The following is a 16,040-nucleotide window of genomic DNA, read 5'->3' on the forward strand; positions in this document are numbered from 1 at the left end:
CATGTTCATAATTGAGCACAAACACAAGATCATTGACCTCAATATAGTGTGACAAATTTGCGCGGTCATGAAACATACTTTGTTGATGCCGCCTGCCCTCCACGTGATCATAGAGATCAGGGTGGACAAGAGAGAGCCTTGTTTTGAGCACCCTTTTCATGAGCAGCTCGGCTGGGGAAACCCCAGTAAGCGAGTGGGGTCTGGTGCAGTAGCTGAGCAGCACTCGGGACAGCCGGGGCTGCGGGGAGCCTTCTTACACTCGTTTCAAGCTTTGTTTGATGGTCTGAACTGCCCGTTCTGTCTGGCCGTTGGATGCGGGTTGAACGGGGTAGATGTGACGTGCTTAATCCCATTGCGGGTCACAAAAGGTCTGAAGGCCAGGAAGTGGCGAGTTATGTCGCCGAGCTAAGACGCCTTGCAGGACATTGCGAATTTGGAGCATATGCTCAGAGACTTTTTCGTACTTGGCATTGGCCACGAAACCGTGCTTCGCAAACTTTTGACTGTAGAGACCCCAACCTTGAGTAAGGCCCAGGTGTTCATTGCCACGAGTGACAATACAAAGCAAATCTCTCAGCACACAAGTACTGTGAACAAAGTGATGTTGTTTTCGAATCGTAATGTACAGGGCAGGTCTGCAGCTACACGTCCGCAGATGTCTGAGTCCACCATCAAGGATGATGAATGCAAGGCCATTAACACCCTGTTGGCACTGCGGGAGTGATCATCGTTTCCATTCATGCCGATTCAAAGAGTACGTTTGTAAGGGCTGTGGAACAATGGGACACCTCCAACGAGTGTGCAGGCGTGCTGCTAAGCCTGTTAAACCTGCACACCACCATGTTGCAGAGGAGGACAGATCCACGGAGGATCACGACGAGCTAGAGCCTCAGATCGAGGAGGCAGAGGTACATGGGATGCATACATTCACCATTAATTGTCCCCCGATAATGCTGAATGTTGAACTAAATGGACACCCGGTGTCAATGGAGCTGCACACAGGCGTGAGCCAGTCCATCATGGGCAAAAAGACTTTCAAAAGGTTGTGCTGCAACAAAACCTCAAGGCCAGTCTTAACTCCAGTTCACATGAAACTAAGAACTTACATAAAAGAACTGATTCCTAATACCGGGTCTCAGCACACTGTTAGAACCACTGTATGTCTTACGACAAAAAGGGGATGAATGGGTTTGGGGCAAAAGCCAAGAAAATGCCTATGTAAAAGCGAGAAAATTGTTATGCTCAAACAAATTGCTTGTGTTGTATGATCCATATAAGCGTTTGGTACTAGCATGTGATGCATCGTCATATAGCATCGGGTGTGTATTGCAACAAGCTAATGATTTGGGGAAACTGCAACCGGTTGCTTATGCATCCAGGAGTCTGTCTAAGGCTGAGAGAGCCTACGGCATGATTGAGAAAGAAGCGTTTGCGTGTGTCTATGGGGTAAAGAAAATGCATCAATATCTATTTGGGCTAAAATTCGAATTGGAAACTGACCATAAACCACTTGTATCCCTATTTTCAGAGTAAAGGGATAAATACCAACGCATCGGCCCGCATCCAGAGATGGGCGCTCACATTGTCCGCATACAACTATGCCATCCGCCACAGGACAGGCACAGAAAACTGTGCCAATGCTCTCAATAGGCTGCCATTGCCCACTACGGGGGTGGAAATGGCGCAGCCCGCAGATCTAGCCATGATTATAGAAGCATTTGAAAGTGAGCAATCACCCGTCACTGCCCGGCAGATCAAAACTTGGACAAGCCAGGACCCCTTATTATCTCAAGTCAAAAGCTGTGTACTTAACGGGAGCTGGTCCAGTGTCCCAGTGGAAATGCAGGAAGAGATAAAACCGTTCCAGCGGCGCAAAGATGAAATGTCTATACAGGCAGACTGACTTCTGTGGGGCAATCAAGTAGTGGTCCCCAAGAAGGGCAGAGACACCTTCATCAATGACCTCCACAGCACCCACCCAGGCATTGTAATGATGAAACGATAGCCAGATCCCACGTGTGGTGGCCCAGTATCGATGCGGACTTAGAGTCCTGTATTCACAGATGTAATACATGCTCACAGTTAAGTAATATACCCAGGGAGGCACTGCTAAGTTTATGGTCTTGGCCCACCAAGTCATGGTCTAGGGTACACGTCGACTATGCAGGCCCGTTCTTGGGTAAAATGTTCCTTGTGGTTGTAGACGTGTACTCCAAGTGGATTGAATGTGAGATAATGGCGGCTAGCACGTCCGCTGTCACTACTGAAAGCTTGTGGGCCATGTTTGCCACTCACGGCTTACCCGATGTCCTGGTGAGCGACAACGGGCCATGTTTTACCAGTGCTGAGTTGAAAGAGTTCATGACCTGTAACGGGATCAAACATGTCACATCTGCCCCATTTAAACCAGCGTCCAATGGTCAGTCAGAGAGAGCAGATCAAACCATCAAGCAAAACTTGAAGAGGGTAACTGAAGGCTCACTGCAGACTCACCTATCCTGAGTCCTGCTTAGCTACCGCACGAGACCCCACTCACTCACTGGGATCCCACCTGCTGACCTGCTCATGAATAGAGCACTTAAGGCAAGGCTCTCGTTAGTTCACCCTGATCTACATGAACAGGTAGAGAACAGGCGACTTCAACAAAGTGCATACCATGATAGCGCAAGTGTATCACACGAGATTGAAATCAATGATCTTGTATTTGTATTAAATTATGGACAGGGTCGCAAGTGGCTTGCCGGCACTGTCATGGCCAAAGAGGGGAGCAGGGTGTTTCGGGTCAAACTTTCAAATGGACTAATTCACCAGAAACACTTGGACCAAATCAAACTCAGATTCACGGACTATCCTGAGCAACCCACCTTGGACCCTACCTTTTTTGATCCCCCAACATACACACCAGTGGCAACCGGCACCACGGTTGACCACGAAGCAGAACCCATCATCCACAGCAGCCCAGCAGGGCCCAACACACCAGGCAGCCCAGCAAGGCCAGCTGCACAGCAGCCCAGCGAGGGCCCAACAAATGATTCAACAATACCAGCTTTCACACCGAGACGATCAACCAGGGCAAGAAGGGCCCCAGATCGACTCACATTGTAAATAGTTACACTATTGACTTTTGGGGGGGTCGGGGGTGGGGGGGGAGGGGGCAAGTTTTGTTACAGAAACATAGAAAATAGGTGCAGGAGTAGGCCATTCGGCCCTTTGAGCCTGCACCGCCATTCAATAAGATCATGGATGATCATTCCCCCAGTACCCCTTTCCTGCTTTCTCTCCATACCCCTTGATCTCTTTAGCCGTCAGGGCCATATCTAACTCCCTCTTGAATATATCCGATGAACCGGCATCAACAACTCTCTGCGGCAGGGAATTCCACAGGTTAACAACTCTCTGAGTGAAGAAGTTTCTCCTCATCTCGGTCCTAAATGGCCTACCCCTTATCCTAATACTGGTTCTGGACTTCCCCAACATCGGGAACATTCTTCCCGAATCTAACCTGTCCAGTCCTGTCAGAATCTTATATGTTCCCCTCTCATCCTTCTAAACGTCAGTGAATAAAGGCCCAGTTGATCCAGTCTCTCCTCATATGTCAGTCCAGCCATCCCTGGAATCTGTCTGGTGAGCCTTCGCTGCACTCCCTCAATAGCAAGAACGTCTTTCCTCAGATTGGGAGACCAAAACTGAACACAATATTCCAGGTGAGGCCTCACCAAGGCCCTGTACAACTGCAGTAAGACCTCCCTGCTCCTAGACTCAAATCCCCTAGCTATGAAGGCCAACATACCATTTGCCTTCTTCACCGCCTGCTGTACCTGCATGCCAACTTTCCAATGACTGATAAACCATGACAGCCAGTTCTCGTTGCACCTCCCTTTTTCCTTATCTGCCGCCATTCAGATAATAGTCTGCCTCACATTTATCCACATTATACTACATCTGCCATGCATCTGTCTACTCATCTAACCTGTTCAAGTCACCCTGCAGCCTCTTAGCATCCTCCTCACGGCTCACACCGCCATCCAGTTTAGTGTCATCTGCACACTTGGAGATAATACACTCAATTCCTTCATCTAAATCATTAATGTGTATTGTAAAGAGCTGGGGTCCCAGCACTGAGCCCTGTGGCACTCCACTAGTCACTGCCTGCCATTCTGAAAAGGACCCGTTTATCCCGACTCTCTGCTTCCTGTCTGCCAACCAGTTCTCTATCCACGTCAGTACATTACCCCCAATACCATGTGCTTTGATTTTGCACACCAATCTCTTGTGTGGGACCTTGTCAAAAGCCTTTTGAAAGTCCAATTACACTCCACTGGTTCTCCCTTGTCCACTCTACTAGTTACATCCTCAAAAAAAATTTTAGAAGATTTGTCAAGCATGATTTCCCTTTCATAAATCCATGCTGACTTGTACCGATCCTGTCACTGCTTTCCAAATGCGCTGCTATTTCATCCTTAATGATTGATTCCAACATTTTCCCCACTACTGATTTCAGGCTAACTGGTCTATAATTACCCGTTTTGTCTCTCCCTCCTTTTTTAAAAAGTGGTGTTATATTAGCTACTCCCCAGTCCATAGAAACTGATCCCGAGTCGATAGACTGTTGGAAAATGATCACCAATGCATCCACTATTTCTAGGGCCACTTCCTTAAGTACTCTGGGATGCAGACTGTCAGGCCCCGGGGATTTATCGGCCTTCAATCCCATTACTCTGTCTGAGGAGTACGATCATGTGTAGTTGGTTAATTATAACAATAGTATGAAATTGGCTGTTCTGTTATTAAGGATTATTTGTGAGGCAAATTTAGCAATCTCACAGTAGTTCCTAACTCTGCTCAAGTGTTGTGTAAAGTGGCAGGAGCATAGCTTGTATTTATCCTGAATTTGTGATTCACCTGACTCTCTTTTTTCACTGCAGTAGATGCAAAAAGAATTCCATTCCACAACCTGAATGTTAAAATGTTATTTTTATCGTAGAAAGTAAATACAGAGAGCTGGTTTTGCTCTTCAGTTGAAACTGTTCCTTTTAATTCAATTTCTCTCCTTTTGCTTTCGATACCTGTAGTCATGACTTCAAATATTTATTCATTTCCCTTTTTTAATTATGTATTGGTGTCTGCCTTGTGGTGAAGCATTCCATATTCTAATTTTTTAATGCCTCTTTTAAAAAAAAAAAATCTTCTAACTTCTCCCTTTTCGTACTCTCAGTGCTGATATTGCTGCCAAAAAGTCTTATTTTTGAATTCTCTCTCCTGGTGGGTACCAGGATGTAGCATTAGAAAGGAGAAGCAAGGTGCACAAAGGATTGGGAGAGACAGTAGCACTCGAATAAGAAACAGTGCGGTGTTAGAGAGTTAGAAGTTCTAAGATATGTTTACAGTGCATGTGTGTGAATGCATGAAGCATGGTCAATAAGGTTGGTGAGCTGCAGGTGCAAATAGCCAGATGGGAATTTGATGTTGTGATAACGGAGACCTGGCTCAAAAAACGGCAAGATTGGGTACTAAATATTCCTGGATTTCAGGTGTTTAGGAAAGGTAGGGAACAAAGAAAGGAGGTGGGGTGGCAGTATTGGTTAAGGAGAATGTTACAGTTCTGGAGAGGATGTTGTGGAGGGGTCAAGGACAGAATCTTCTTTGGTGAGAGTTAAGAAACAATAGAGGTGCCATTACACTAGGTGTATTCTATAGGTTGCCATCTAGTGGCAAGGATATAGAGGAGCAAATTTATGAGGAAGTTAGAGAGGTGCAAGAACTATAGAGTAGTTATAATGGGGGACTTTAATTATCCCCAAAAGACTGAGATAGTAATAGTGTGAAGGGCAGAGAGGGGGAAGAATTTCTGAAGTGTGTTCAGGAGAACTTTCTTGATCAGTACGTTTCAGGCCCAACGAGGGAGGAGGCATTGCTGGGGAATGAGGTGGGCCAAGTAGCACAAGTGTCAGTCGGTGAACATTTAAGGAACAGTGATCACAGAATCATAAGGTTTAGATTAGCTATGGAAAAGGACAAAGAGCAATCTAGAGTAAAAATACTTAATTGGAAGAATGCCAATTTCAGCGGGTTGAGACTGGAGCCGGCCGAGCTAACTTGCATTCTAAGATTGGCAGACAAAACTGTAATTGAACAATGGGCTGCCTTTAAAGAGGAAATGGTTCGTATCGTGTTTCTAACACAGATGAGGAGACTGCAAACAGGGAGGTGAAAGTAACAGTGACCTCAGTCTTTATTAAGTCACTCCAGAGTGAGGAGCAGGCCTTAGGGGCCAGCTTATATACAGTGCTCCCAAGGGATACTGGGGATACACTCCCTGGTGGCGGAACATGAGAGTGCATGCTTTACAGATACGCAACATCACTCCCCGCGCGCCCCCCCCCCCCCCCCCCCCCCCCGCCAAAGTCAAAGTGAAAACTATTTACAAGGTGAGGTGGCCGGGAGCCTTTCTTTCCCTGGTGGACCGCCTCGGTACAAATGTCTCTTCTGGTGTGTTGGCTGTACCCTCGCTGGGCTGGCGTGTTGTTGACCCTGCAGGGCTGCTGGGTGAGCCTGGCCTTGCTGGGCTGTTGGGCATGATGGGTTCGATTTCCTGGTCCGGGGTGGTGTCGTTGATCCTTTGGGTGTGTGTTGTGGGCTCAAAAAAGGTGGTGTCTGCTGTGGGTTGTTCAAGGCAGTCTGTGAACCACAGCCTCGTTTGGTCCAGGTGCTTTCTGCAAATTTGTCCATTATCTAGTTTGACTACAAACACCCTACTCCCTTCTTTAGTTATCACCGTGCCCGCGATCCACTTTGGGACCATGTCCATAGTTTAGCACATACACAGGGTCATTCAGATCAATTTCCCATGACACAGTGGCGCGACATTTTGTTGCTGCCGCCTGCTCTCTACCTGATCATGCAGGTTGGGGTGAACCTGCGAGACTCTGGTTTTTAGTGTCCTTTTCATGAGTAGCTCAGCCGGGTGCACCCCTGTGAGTGAGTGGGGTCTCGTGCGGTAGCTGAGCTGTACTCTGGACAGGCGGGTTTGGAGTGAGCCTTCTCTGACTCGTTTAAGGCTCTGTTTGATTGTTTGTACTGCCCGCCCTGCCTACCCATTGGAGGCTGGTTTAAAGGGGGCCGAGGTGACATGTTTGATCCCATTGCGGGCCATGAATTCTTTAAATTCGGCACTGGTGAAACATGGCCTGTTGTCACTGACCAGTATGTCAGGCAGGCCATGGGTGACAAATATGGCCTTCAGGCTTTCAATGATGGCGGTGGCGGCGTTTCCCGACATTATTTCACATTCAATCCATTTTGAAAAAGCATCCACCACCACCAGGAACATTTTACCGAGAAACGGGCCCGCATAGTCGACATGGATCCTTGACCATGCTCAACTGAGCACACGCTGCATTGCTGTACACAGGACTCTAAGTCAGAGTCGATACCCGGCCACCGCACATGGGATCTGGCTATCGCTTTTGTCATTACTATACCCGGGTGTGTGCTTTGGAGATCTGAGATGAACATCTCCCTGCCCTTTTTGGTAGCACTACGCGATTACCCCACAACAGGCAGTCTGCCTGAATGGACAGCTCGTCCTTTCGCCACTGGAACGGCTTGATTAGCTCTTGCATTTCAACAAGGATGCTGGCCCAGCTCCCATGCAGTACACAGGTTTTTTACTAGGGACAGCAGAGGATCTTGGCTGGTCCAAGTCCTAATCTGGCGGGCCGTGACAGGTGATTTATCATTTTCAAACGCTTCCATGACCATCAACAATCTGTGGGCTGCGCCACCATCAACAAGTTTGCAGGCTGTGCCATTTCCACCCCCGTGGTGGGCAATGGTAGCCGACTGAGAGCATCCGCACAGTTCTCGGTGCCTGGCCTGTGGCGGATGGTATAATTATACGCTGACAGCGCGAGTGCCCACCTTTGTATGCGGGCTGAGGCATTAGTATTTATCCCTTGTTTTCAGCGAACAGGGATATGAGGGGCTTGTGATCGGTTTCCAGCTCAAATTTGAGGCCAAACAGGTACTGATGCATTTTCTTTACCCCGAACACACACGCTAATGCTTCTTTCTCAACTATGCTGTAGGCCCTCTCGGCCTTAAACAAGCTCCTGGAGGCATAGGCGACAGGTTGCAACTTCCCCGCAACGTTAGCTTGTTGTAATACACACCTGACTCCGTACGACGACTCATCACATGCTAGCAAGTCTTTTACACGGGTTATACAATACAAGCAGCTTGTTGGAGCATAAAATGTTTCTGGCTTTCTCAAAAGCAATTACTTGGTTTTTTCCCCCATACCCAATTCTAACCTTTACGCAATAACACATGTCGGGGCTCTAAGAGGGTGCTTAAGCCTGGTCGGAAGTGACCAAAATAGTTGAGGAGTCCCAGGAATGACCGCAGCTCCATGACGTTCTGTGGCCTGGATGTGTTCCTGATAGCCTCTGTCTTGGCGTCTGTGGGTCGAATGCCGTCCGCTGCGATCTTTCTTCCCAAAAACTCCCCTTCTGTTGCCATGAAGACGCATTTCGACCTCTTCAGCCGCAGTCCTACGCGATCCAGTCGCTGGAGGACCTCCTCCAGGTTTTGTAGGTGCTCGCCGGTGTCCCGACCCGTGACCAATATGTCGTCCTGAAAAACCACTGTGCGTGGTACCGACTTGAGTAGGCTCTCCATGTTTCTCTGGAAGATCGCTGCAGCCGACCGAATTCCAAATGGGCATCTGTTGTAGATGAACAGTCCCTTGTGCGTGTTGATGCAGCTGAGGCCCTTCGAAGACTCCTCCAGCTCCTGCGTGGAGGCTGAAGTCAGGCCAAGCTTGGTGAACGTCATGCCTCCTGCCAGTGTTGCAAATAGGTCGTCTGCCTTAGGTAGCAGGTATTGGTCCTGAAGCGAGAAACGATTACTCGCTGCAAATCCTGACCGTGCCATGACTTTTGAGTACTGGAACAATCGGGCTGGCCCACTCACTGAATTCCACTGGGGAGATGATACCCTCGCGTTGCAGCCTGTCCAGCTCGATTTCCACTCTCTCCCTCATCATATGACATACCGCTCGCGCCTTGTGGTGAATGGGTCGTGCCTCTGGGACCAGGTGGATCCGCACCTTCGCCCCGGAAAAGTTTCCAATGCCTGGCTCAAAAAGGGAAGGAAATTTGTTGAGAATCTGGGTACATGAGGCCTCATCGACATGTGATAGCGCTTGGATGTCATCCCAGTTCCAGCGGATTTTGCCCAGCCAGCTCCTTCCAAGCAGTGTGGGGCCATCGCCCGGGACAATCCAGAGTGGCAGTTCATGCACCGTGCCCTTGTAGGTGACCTTGACCATGGCGCTGCCCAGGATAGTGATAAGCTCTTTGGTTTACGTTCTCAGTTTTGTGTGGATGGGGCTCGGGGCTGGTCTGAGTGCCTTGTTGCACCACAGTGTCTCAAACACCTTTTTACTCATGATGATTGGCTAGCGCCAGTGTCCAGGTCCATGGCTACGGGTAAGCCATTCAGTTTTACATTTAGCATTATAGGTGGACATTTTGTCAAATATGTGCACCCCGTGTACTTCAGCATCTGCCTCCTCTCTCAGGCTCAAAATTGCTTTGATCCACCATGGACCGATCTTCCTCTGCCAACATACCCTTTGAAGCAGCATGAATAGGCTGAATGGAAGACTCCACTACGCCAACAAGTTGTGAATTGCCTTGCATTCATCCTTTGTTGGGGACTCTGAGTCATCTGGGTCACCTGAGGCCTGCTGGCAGTTGCAGACTCGTGGTTTCTGCCCTGTACACTTCTGCTCGCAAACACAGTTCCAGTTAATTTATGAACATTGCTAGCACTTGTGTGCTGAGAGATTTGTTTGGTGTTATCACTGGTGGACATAAACGCCTGTGCTATTGCAATGGCCTTACTGAGGGTCGGTATCTCTACAGTCAAATGTTTTTGTAGGATGATCTCGTGGCCAATGTCCAGTACAAAAAAGTCTCTGAGCATTTGCTCCAGGTAGCCATCAAACTCACATTGTCCTGCAAGTCGCCTTAGCTCGGCGACGTAGCTCACCACTTCCTGACCTTCAGATCGCTGGCACGTGTAGAACCAAAACCTCACCATCAGCACGCTCTCCCTCGGGTTAAGATGCTCCTGAACCAGTGTCCACAGCTCCTCATAGGACTTATCTGTGGGTTTCACTGGAGCCAGCAGATTCTTCATGAGGCTGTAGGTCGGTGCCCGTGAGGAGGACCGTTCTCCTTTTTGCAGCGCTTCCTTCTCCGTCCAGCTCGTTGGCTATAAAGTACTGGTCTAGCCGTTCGACATAGGCTTCCCAGTCCTCACCCCCCGAGAACTTATCCAGGATGCTCACAGTTTGCTGCATCTTTGCGTTGGATTCGTATTCTCGTCGCCAATTATTGTGTTCCTAACACACATGAGACTGCACACAGGGAGGTTAAAGTAACAGTGACCTCAGTCTTTAATAAGACACTTCAGAGTGAGGAACAGGCCTTAGGGGCCGGCTTATATACAGTGCTCCCAAGGGATGCTGGGATCCCTTGGGACTTCAGGGGATGCACTCCCTGGTGGCGGAACATGGGAGTGCATGCTTTACAGATACACAACAGTTAGGGTACACTCGAGGTACATTCCCACGAGGGAGAAAGGTAGGGCAACCAAAGCCAGAGCTCCCTGGATGACGAAAGAAAGAAAATAAGATTACATAGGATATACAGCACAGAAATAGGCCATTCGGCCCAACCAGTCCATACCGACGTTTATGCTCCACTCGAGCCTCCTCACGTCATTTCCCATCTAAGTCAATCAGCATAACCCTCTATTCCCTTTCCCTCATATGCTTGTCTAGCCTCCCTTAAATGCATCTATACTGCTCGCTTCAACCACTCCCTGGTGTAATGCATTCCACATTCTCACCATTCTTTGGGTAAAGATGTTTCTTCTGAATTCCTTATTGAATTTCTTGGTGACTATCTTGTACAGGTATTGATGGCCTCTAGTTATGCTCTTTCCACATGTGGAAACATTCTCTCTCTATCCACTCTCTCAAAACCTTTCATAATTTTTAAGACCTCTATTAGGTCACCCCTCAGCCTTCTCTTTGCGAGAAAAGAGACCCAGCCTGTTCATCCTTTCCTGATATGTATACCCTCACATTTCTGGTATCGTCCTTGTAACTCTTCTCTGCATCCTCTGCAGTGGTGACCAGAACTGTACGCAGGACTCTTAAGTGTGGTTCCTTGCAGCGCATGATTGCCTCTCGCCCCCCTGTTTTATTGTGGATGAAGCAGACAATGGGGGAATATGACAGATGTCAGGTTAACAATATGAGTGAAAACCAGGCTGAATATAGAAAATGCAGAGGGGAATTGAAAAAGAAAATAAGAGGTGCAAAGAGAGAGTATGAGAATAGATTGGTAGCCAACATAAAAGGGAATCTAAAAGTCTTCTATAGGCATATAAATAGTAAACGAGTCATAAAAGGAGGGGTAGGGCCAATTTACAAACCAAAAAGGATACCTATGCATGGAGAGAAAGGGCATTACTAAGGTACTAAATGAGTATTTGCATCTGTCTTTGCCAAGGAAGAAAATGCTGCCAAAGTCATAATGAAAGAGGAGATTGTTGAGATGCTGGATGGGATAAAAATTGATGAGGGGGAGGTACTAGAAAGGCTGGCTGTACTTAAAGTAGATAAGTCACCAGGACCGGATGGGATTCATCCTCAGATGCTGAGGGAAGTAAAGGTAGAAAATGTGGAAATATAGGCCATAATTGTCCAATCTTCCTTCGATACGGGGCTGGTGCCAGAATTGCAAATGTTATACCCTTGTTCAAAAGGATAAACCCAGCAACTGCAGGCCAGTCAGTTTAACTTCGGTCGTGGGGAAGCTTTTAGAAATGATTATCCGGGACAAAATTAACAGTCACTTGGGCAAAAGTGGATTATTTAAGGAAAGCCAGCATGGATTTGCTAAACGCAAATCGTGTTTAATTAATTTGATTGAGTTTTTTGATGAGATAACAGAGAGGGGTGATGAGGGCAATGCGGTTGACGTGGTGTACATAGACTTCCAAAAGGCGTTTGATAAAGTGCCACATAATAGGTTTTCCAGCAAAGTTGAAGCCCATGGAATAAAAGGGACAGTGGCAGCACGGATACGAAATTGGCTAAGTGAGAGGAAGCAGAGAGTAGTGGTGAATGGTTGGTTGTTTTCGGACAGGAGGAAGGTACACAGCGGTGATCCCCAGGGGTTGGTACTAGGACCACTGCTTTTCGTGATATATATTAATGACTTGGACATGGGAGTACAAGGCACTATTTCAAAATTTGCAGATGAGACAAAACTTACAAGTATAGTGAACAATGTGGAGCATATAATGGTACACTTGAAGAAGACATAGACAGGCTGGTAGAATGAGCAGACAATTGGCAGGTGAAATTTAACGCAGAAAAGTCCAAAGTGATATATTTGAGTAGGAAGAATGAGGAGAGGCAATGTAAAGGGTACAATTCTAAAGTGAGTGCATGAACAGAGAGACCTGGGGGTATATGTGCAGAAATCGTTGAAGGTGGCAGTGCAGATTGAGAAAGCAGTAATAAAAGCATAGGAAATCCTGGGCTTCATAAATAGAGGCATAGAGGACAAAAGCAAGTAAGTTATGATGAATATTTATAAAACACTGGTTTGGCCACAACTGGAGTATTGTGTCCAATTCTGGGTTTTAGGAAAGGATGTGAAGGCCTTAGAGAGGGTGCAGAAAAGATTTATAAGAGTGGTTCGAGGGATGAGGGACTTCAGTTACGTGGATAGACTGGAGAAACTGGGCTTGTTCTGCTTAGAGCAGAGGAGATTGGATAGCTTTGTTCAAAGTCATGAGGGGCCTAGACAGAGTAGATAGAGAGAAACTGTTCCATTGGTGGAAAGGTTGAGAACCAAAGGAAACTGATTGGCAGAAGAAGCAAAAGCGACATGAGGAAAACTTTGTTTTCCACAGTGAGTGGTTAGGATCTGGAATGCACTGCTTGAAAGGATGGTGAAGGCAGAGTCAATCATGGCTTTCAAAAAGGAATTGGATAAGTACCTAAAGAAAAAATATTTGCAGGGCTACAGGGAAAGGGCGGGTGAGGGGGACTAGCTGAAGTGCTCTTGCAGAGAGCCAGCATGGACTCGCTATGCCAAATAGCCTCCTATGCTCTAACGATTCTATGATTCTAATTGTAGCTACTTGTCCTTTAGTGCAGATTTAAATCAGGGTGGGTATAAATACTTCAATTCCAGCCTACAGCAATTGCATCGCCTTCTCACTGAGTTACTAGAAAATTGCTTTGGGCTTTTCAGTGAAGTGAATAGGTAAAATAGTATTTAGAAAAATCTAAATTGATGATTAGAGAACAAGAAATATATACATGATCATTCTTTGCCTATGGCAATCTCGCATTTCATTATAAGCTTCTTAAATGTGACTATACTCACAAATATTTATATTTTTATTCCTAATTTTTGCTGACTCTTTTCTTGATCCTTCCCATTTCTCCTTCCTTGCCTCATCAGTCCAGTCTTCTCTCGTCAATTGTCCATGAATGACAAAGTTGTCACTGTCTGATGTGCAAATCTTCTCGCCCTATTCTATTCTGTCTTTCATGAATGCTCTAAATCGTTTCATGATGCCTTAACCTCCATCCTCTAAAGTTAACTCTGTTTCTGGTGTTTTGGTACTCTGTTATTTAGTAGCTCACCACTGCCACAACAGATTCAATCTTAAGCATCTCATACAAATGATAATATAGATTTTCCTTTTTACCTTCAATACTAGCCCTTTTGATAAATGTGAAAAAATATTCTCCCTCTCTTCAGGCTAAAGCAGTAATTATGCCTTTGTTTCTTTTTGATTATTTTCAAAACTAGGTAGAGCATGAGATGTGGACCTTTTTGTAAGGCAAGGAATGACCCAAAAACTATTTTCAACTCTTTATTTTTACTTTGGGGAGGTTGGCTCAGAGAGAGACAGAGGGGAATTTTTAGAGCACCTGCCATTTCTGGTTTATACTGTGGAGAATTTGAAAATAATATTTCACACAGATTTATTTATGGAGTTGTGCTATACATTTACTTTTTAAAAAAAAATAACTGCAATTAAACCTGTGAGCTGAGGATTATAAACTGCTCAACCATTGTCGTCCTTCATACGTACACGAGTGAATGTGCACACACATGCACTTTACAGGTTGTGTGTAAGTTGAAACTAGAGGACGGTGAAATGGCAGAGGTAATATTAGCACGAGACAATAGGAGGCATAAAAAGAAAAAGCAAACAGATAAAAGACACATATGAGATAGAGAATGTGTGAGTAGTTGAAGAGGTGGGAAATGAGGCAAATAGAAATGGAAGCATGAAAAACTGGATAAGTGAAGCAGGCTCCAGTAGTGTGGGCAAAGAAAAAAACAGGTTGACCAGAAATGTGGAGATCTCCACGCCACATGGTGTTCCAGCAGAGGGTCCCCACTCCAAGTACCAACCAGCTTCCCTCCTGTGCCCGATGGAAACATTGGCACACTCATTCCACATCACCAGCACTACTTGTCAGATTGGATTTTATGAGGAATAGTTAAGATTTGAAGTTATGGATACTGCAAAGTTCCGAATAGATAAGGTGATGTTCCTTGAGCTTGTATTGAGTTTTATTGGAACAAAGTGAAAATTCAAAGACTTGGAGGTCAGAGTGGGATGGGGAATTCAAGTGACAGGGAGCTCAGGGCACACTTACAGACAGTACAGAGGTTTTTAGCAAAGTGCTCACCTAATTTGCTTTTGGTCTTCCCAGTGTAGAGTAGGCTGCACTGTGAGTAGCGGATACAGTATATCGGGTTAACTCTCCTGATCTTTCCATTGATGCTGCTTGACCTACTGAGTGTTTACAGTATTTTCAATTTTTTTTGTTTCAGATTTTCACCATCTGCAGTTACTTGCAGATACCAGCAGCGTAACATTGTTATAATTAATTCCCCTTTTTTGTTTTGCTTTTTTTTTTTAACAGGTTCTTCCTTTAGAAAATAAAATGAAGCAAAGAAAACGATTCCCACAAGCACTAACCATCGGTATGGGCATAGTCACTGCTTTGTATGTTTCACTTGGAACCCTAGGGTACCTGCACTTTGGCGATAGTGTTCAAGGCAGTATTACATTAAATCTTCCACAAGACATATGGTAAGATTTTTGTCACATTTTATTAGATATGTGCTTTTTCAATCTGGCTTGCATGTCCAGCTTTGGTCCCTTTTTTTGTATAATACTGTAGTATATTTGTTTTAATTAAAATGGGCCTTAGTCTCGTCGCTATGTGCTGCCATGTGCTTTTTAAATTGCTTTAATTTAGTGTGGTTAATTATAATGAAGATGTCACTGGGATCTGGAACTGCAGCGAGAACAATGCTGGATGGCTCTTGTTTAGCAAAATGATTTGAATTAGGAACAGAGTTTAGATACAAAGATAGTGTGTACAGACGTGTAGTTTGTATAAGCATGTTGCAATTGGTACTGAATGTTGAACTGACCTCTTCTGAGCAAGTGCTGCTTGTCCTGTGACTGATTTGTACAAAGGTTGAGAAAAGTATTACTCAGTAGCCCTGAGAATAGAATCTGTTCCACAAACAAGATCTTGTCCAAACTCTGCTACCTGCATCCTGTTCTTCACTGGATCTTGCTTGCACAGCGCTGACTTTCACTGCGTTCCAGCACCAAATTAAAAATTATTGTCCTCATTTACATATCTTGGCCTCACCTTAACTATTCTACCTCCTCCAAATCAAAATCTCAGCCTGAAACCTACTATTGGCTGCTGTGCATTCTCATCTCATTTGGTGACAGAAGTTTGAGTCATAGAAACATAAAAACATAGAAAATAGGTGCAGGAGTAGGGCATTCGACCTTCGAGCCTGCACCACCATTCAATATGATCATGGCTGATCATGCAACTTTAATACCCCATTCCTGCTTTCTCTCCATACCCGTGGATCCCTTTAGCCATAAGGGCC

General features: G+C 45.9%; 1 protein-coding gene across 4 annotated transcripts in view; it reads left to right on the forward strand.

Moving 5' to 3' along the window:
• The window catches only part of slc36a4 (solute carrier family 36 member 4), a 457,837-nt gene that overhangs the window by 125,866 nt on the left and 315,931 nt on the right, over positions 1–16,040 (forward strand). For all 4 annotated transcript variants that reach the window (XM_070891988.1, XM_070891989.1, XM_070891990.1 and 1 more), the window contains exon 10: positions 15,044–15,213. In XM_070891988.1, coding sequence (XP_070748089.1) covers positions 15,044–15,213 — 170 coding nt within the window. The remainder of the gene's footprint in view (positions 1–15,043; positions 15,214–16,040) is intronic.

Source organism: Pristiophorus japonicus, chromosome 10 (genome assembly GCF_044704955.1).
Source record: "Pristiophorus japonicus isolate sPriJap1 chromosome 10, sPriJap1.hap1, whole genome shotgun sequence".
Taxonomy (NCBI): domain Eukaryota; kingdom Metazoa; phylum Chordata; class Chondrichthyes; family Pristiophoridae; genus Pristiophorus; species Pristiophorus japonicus.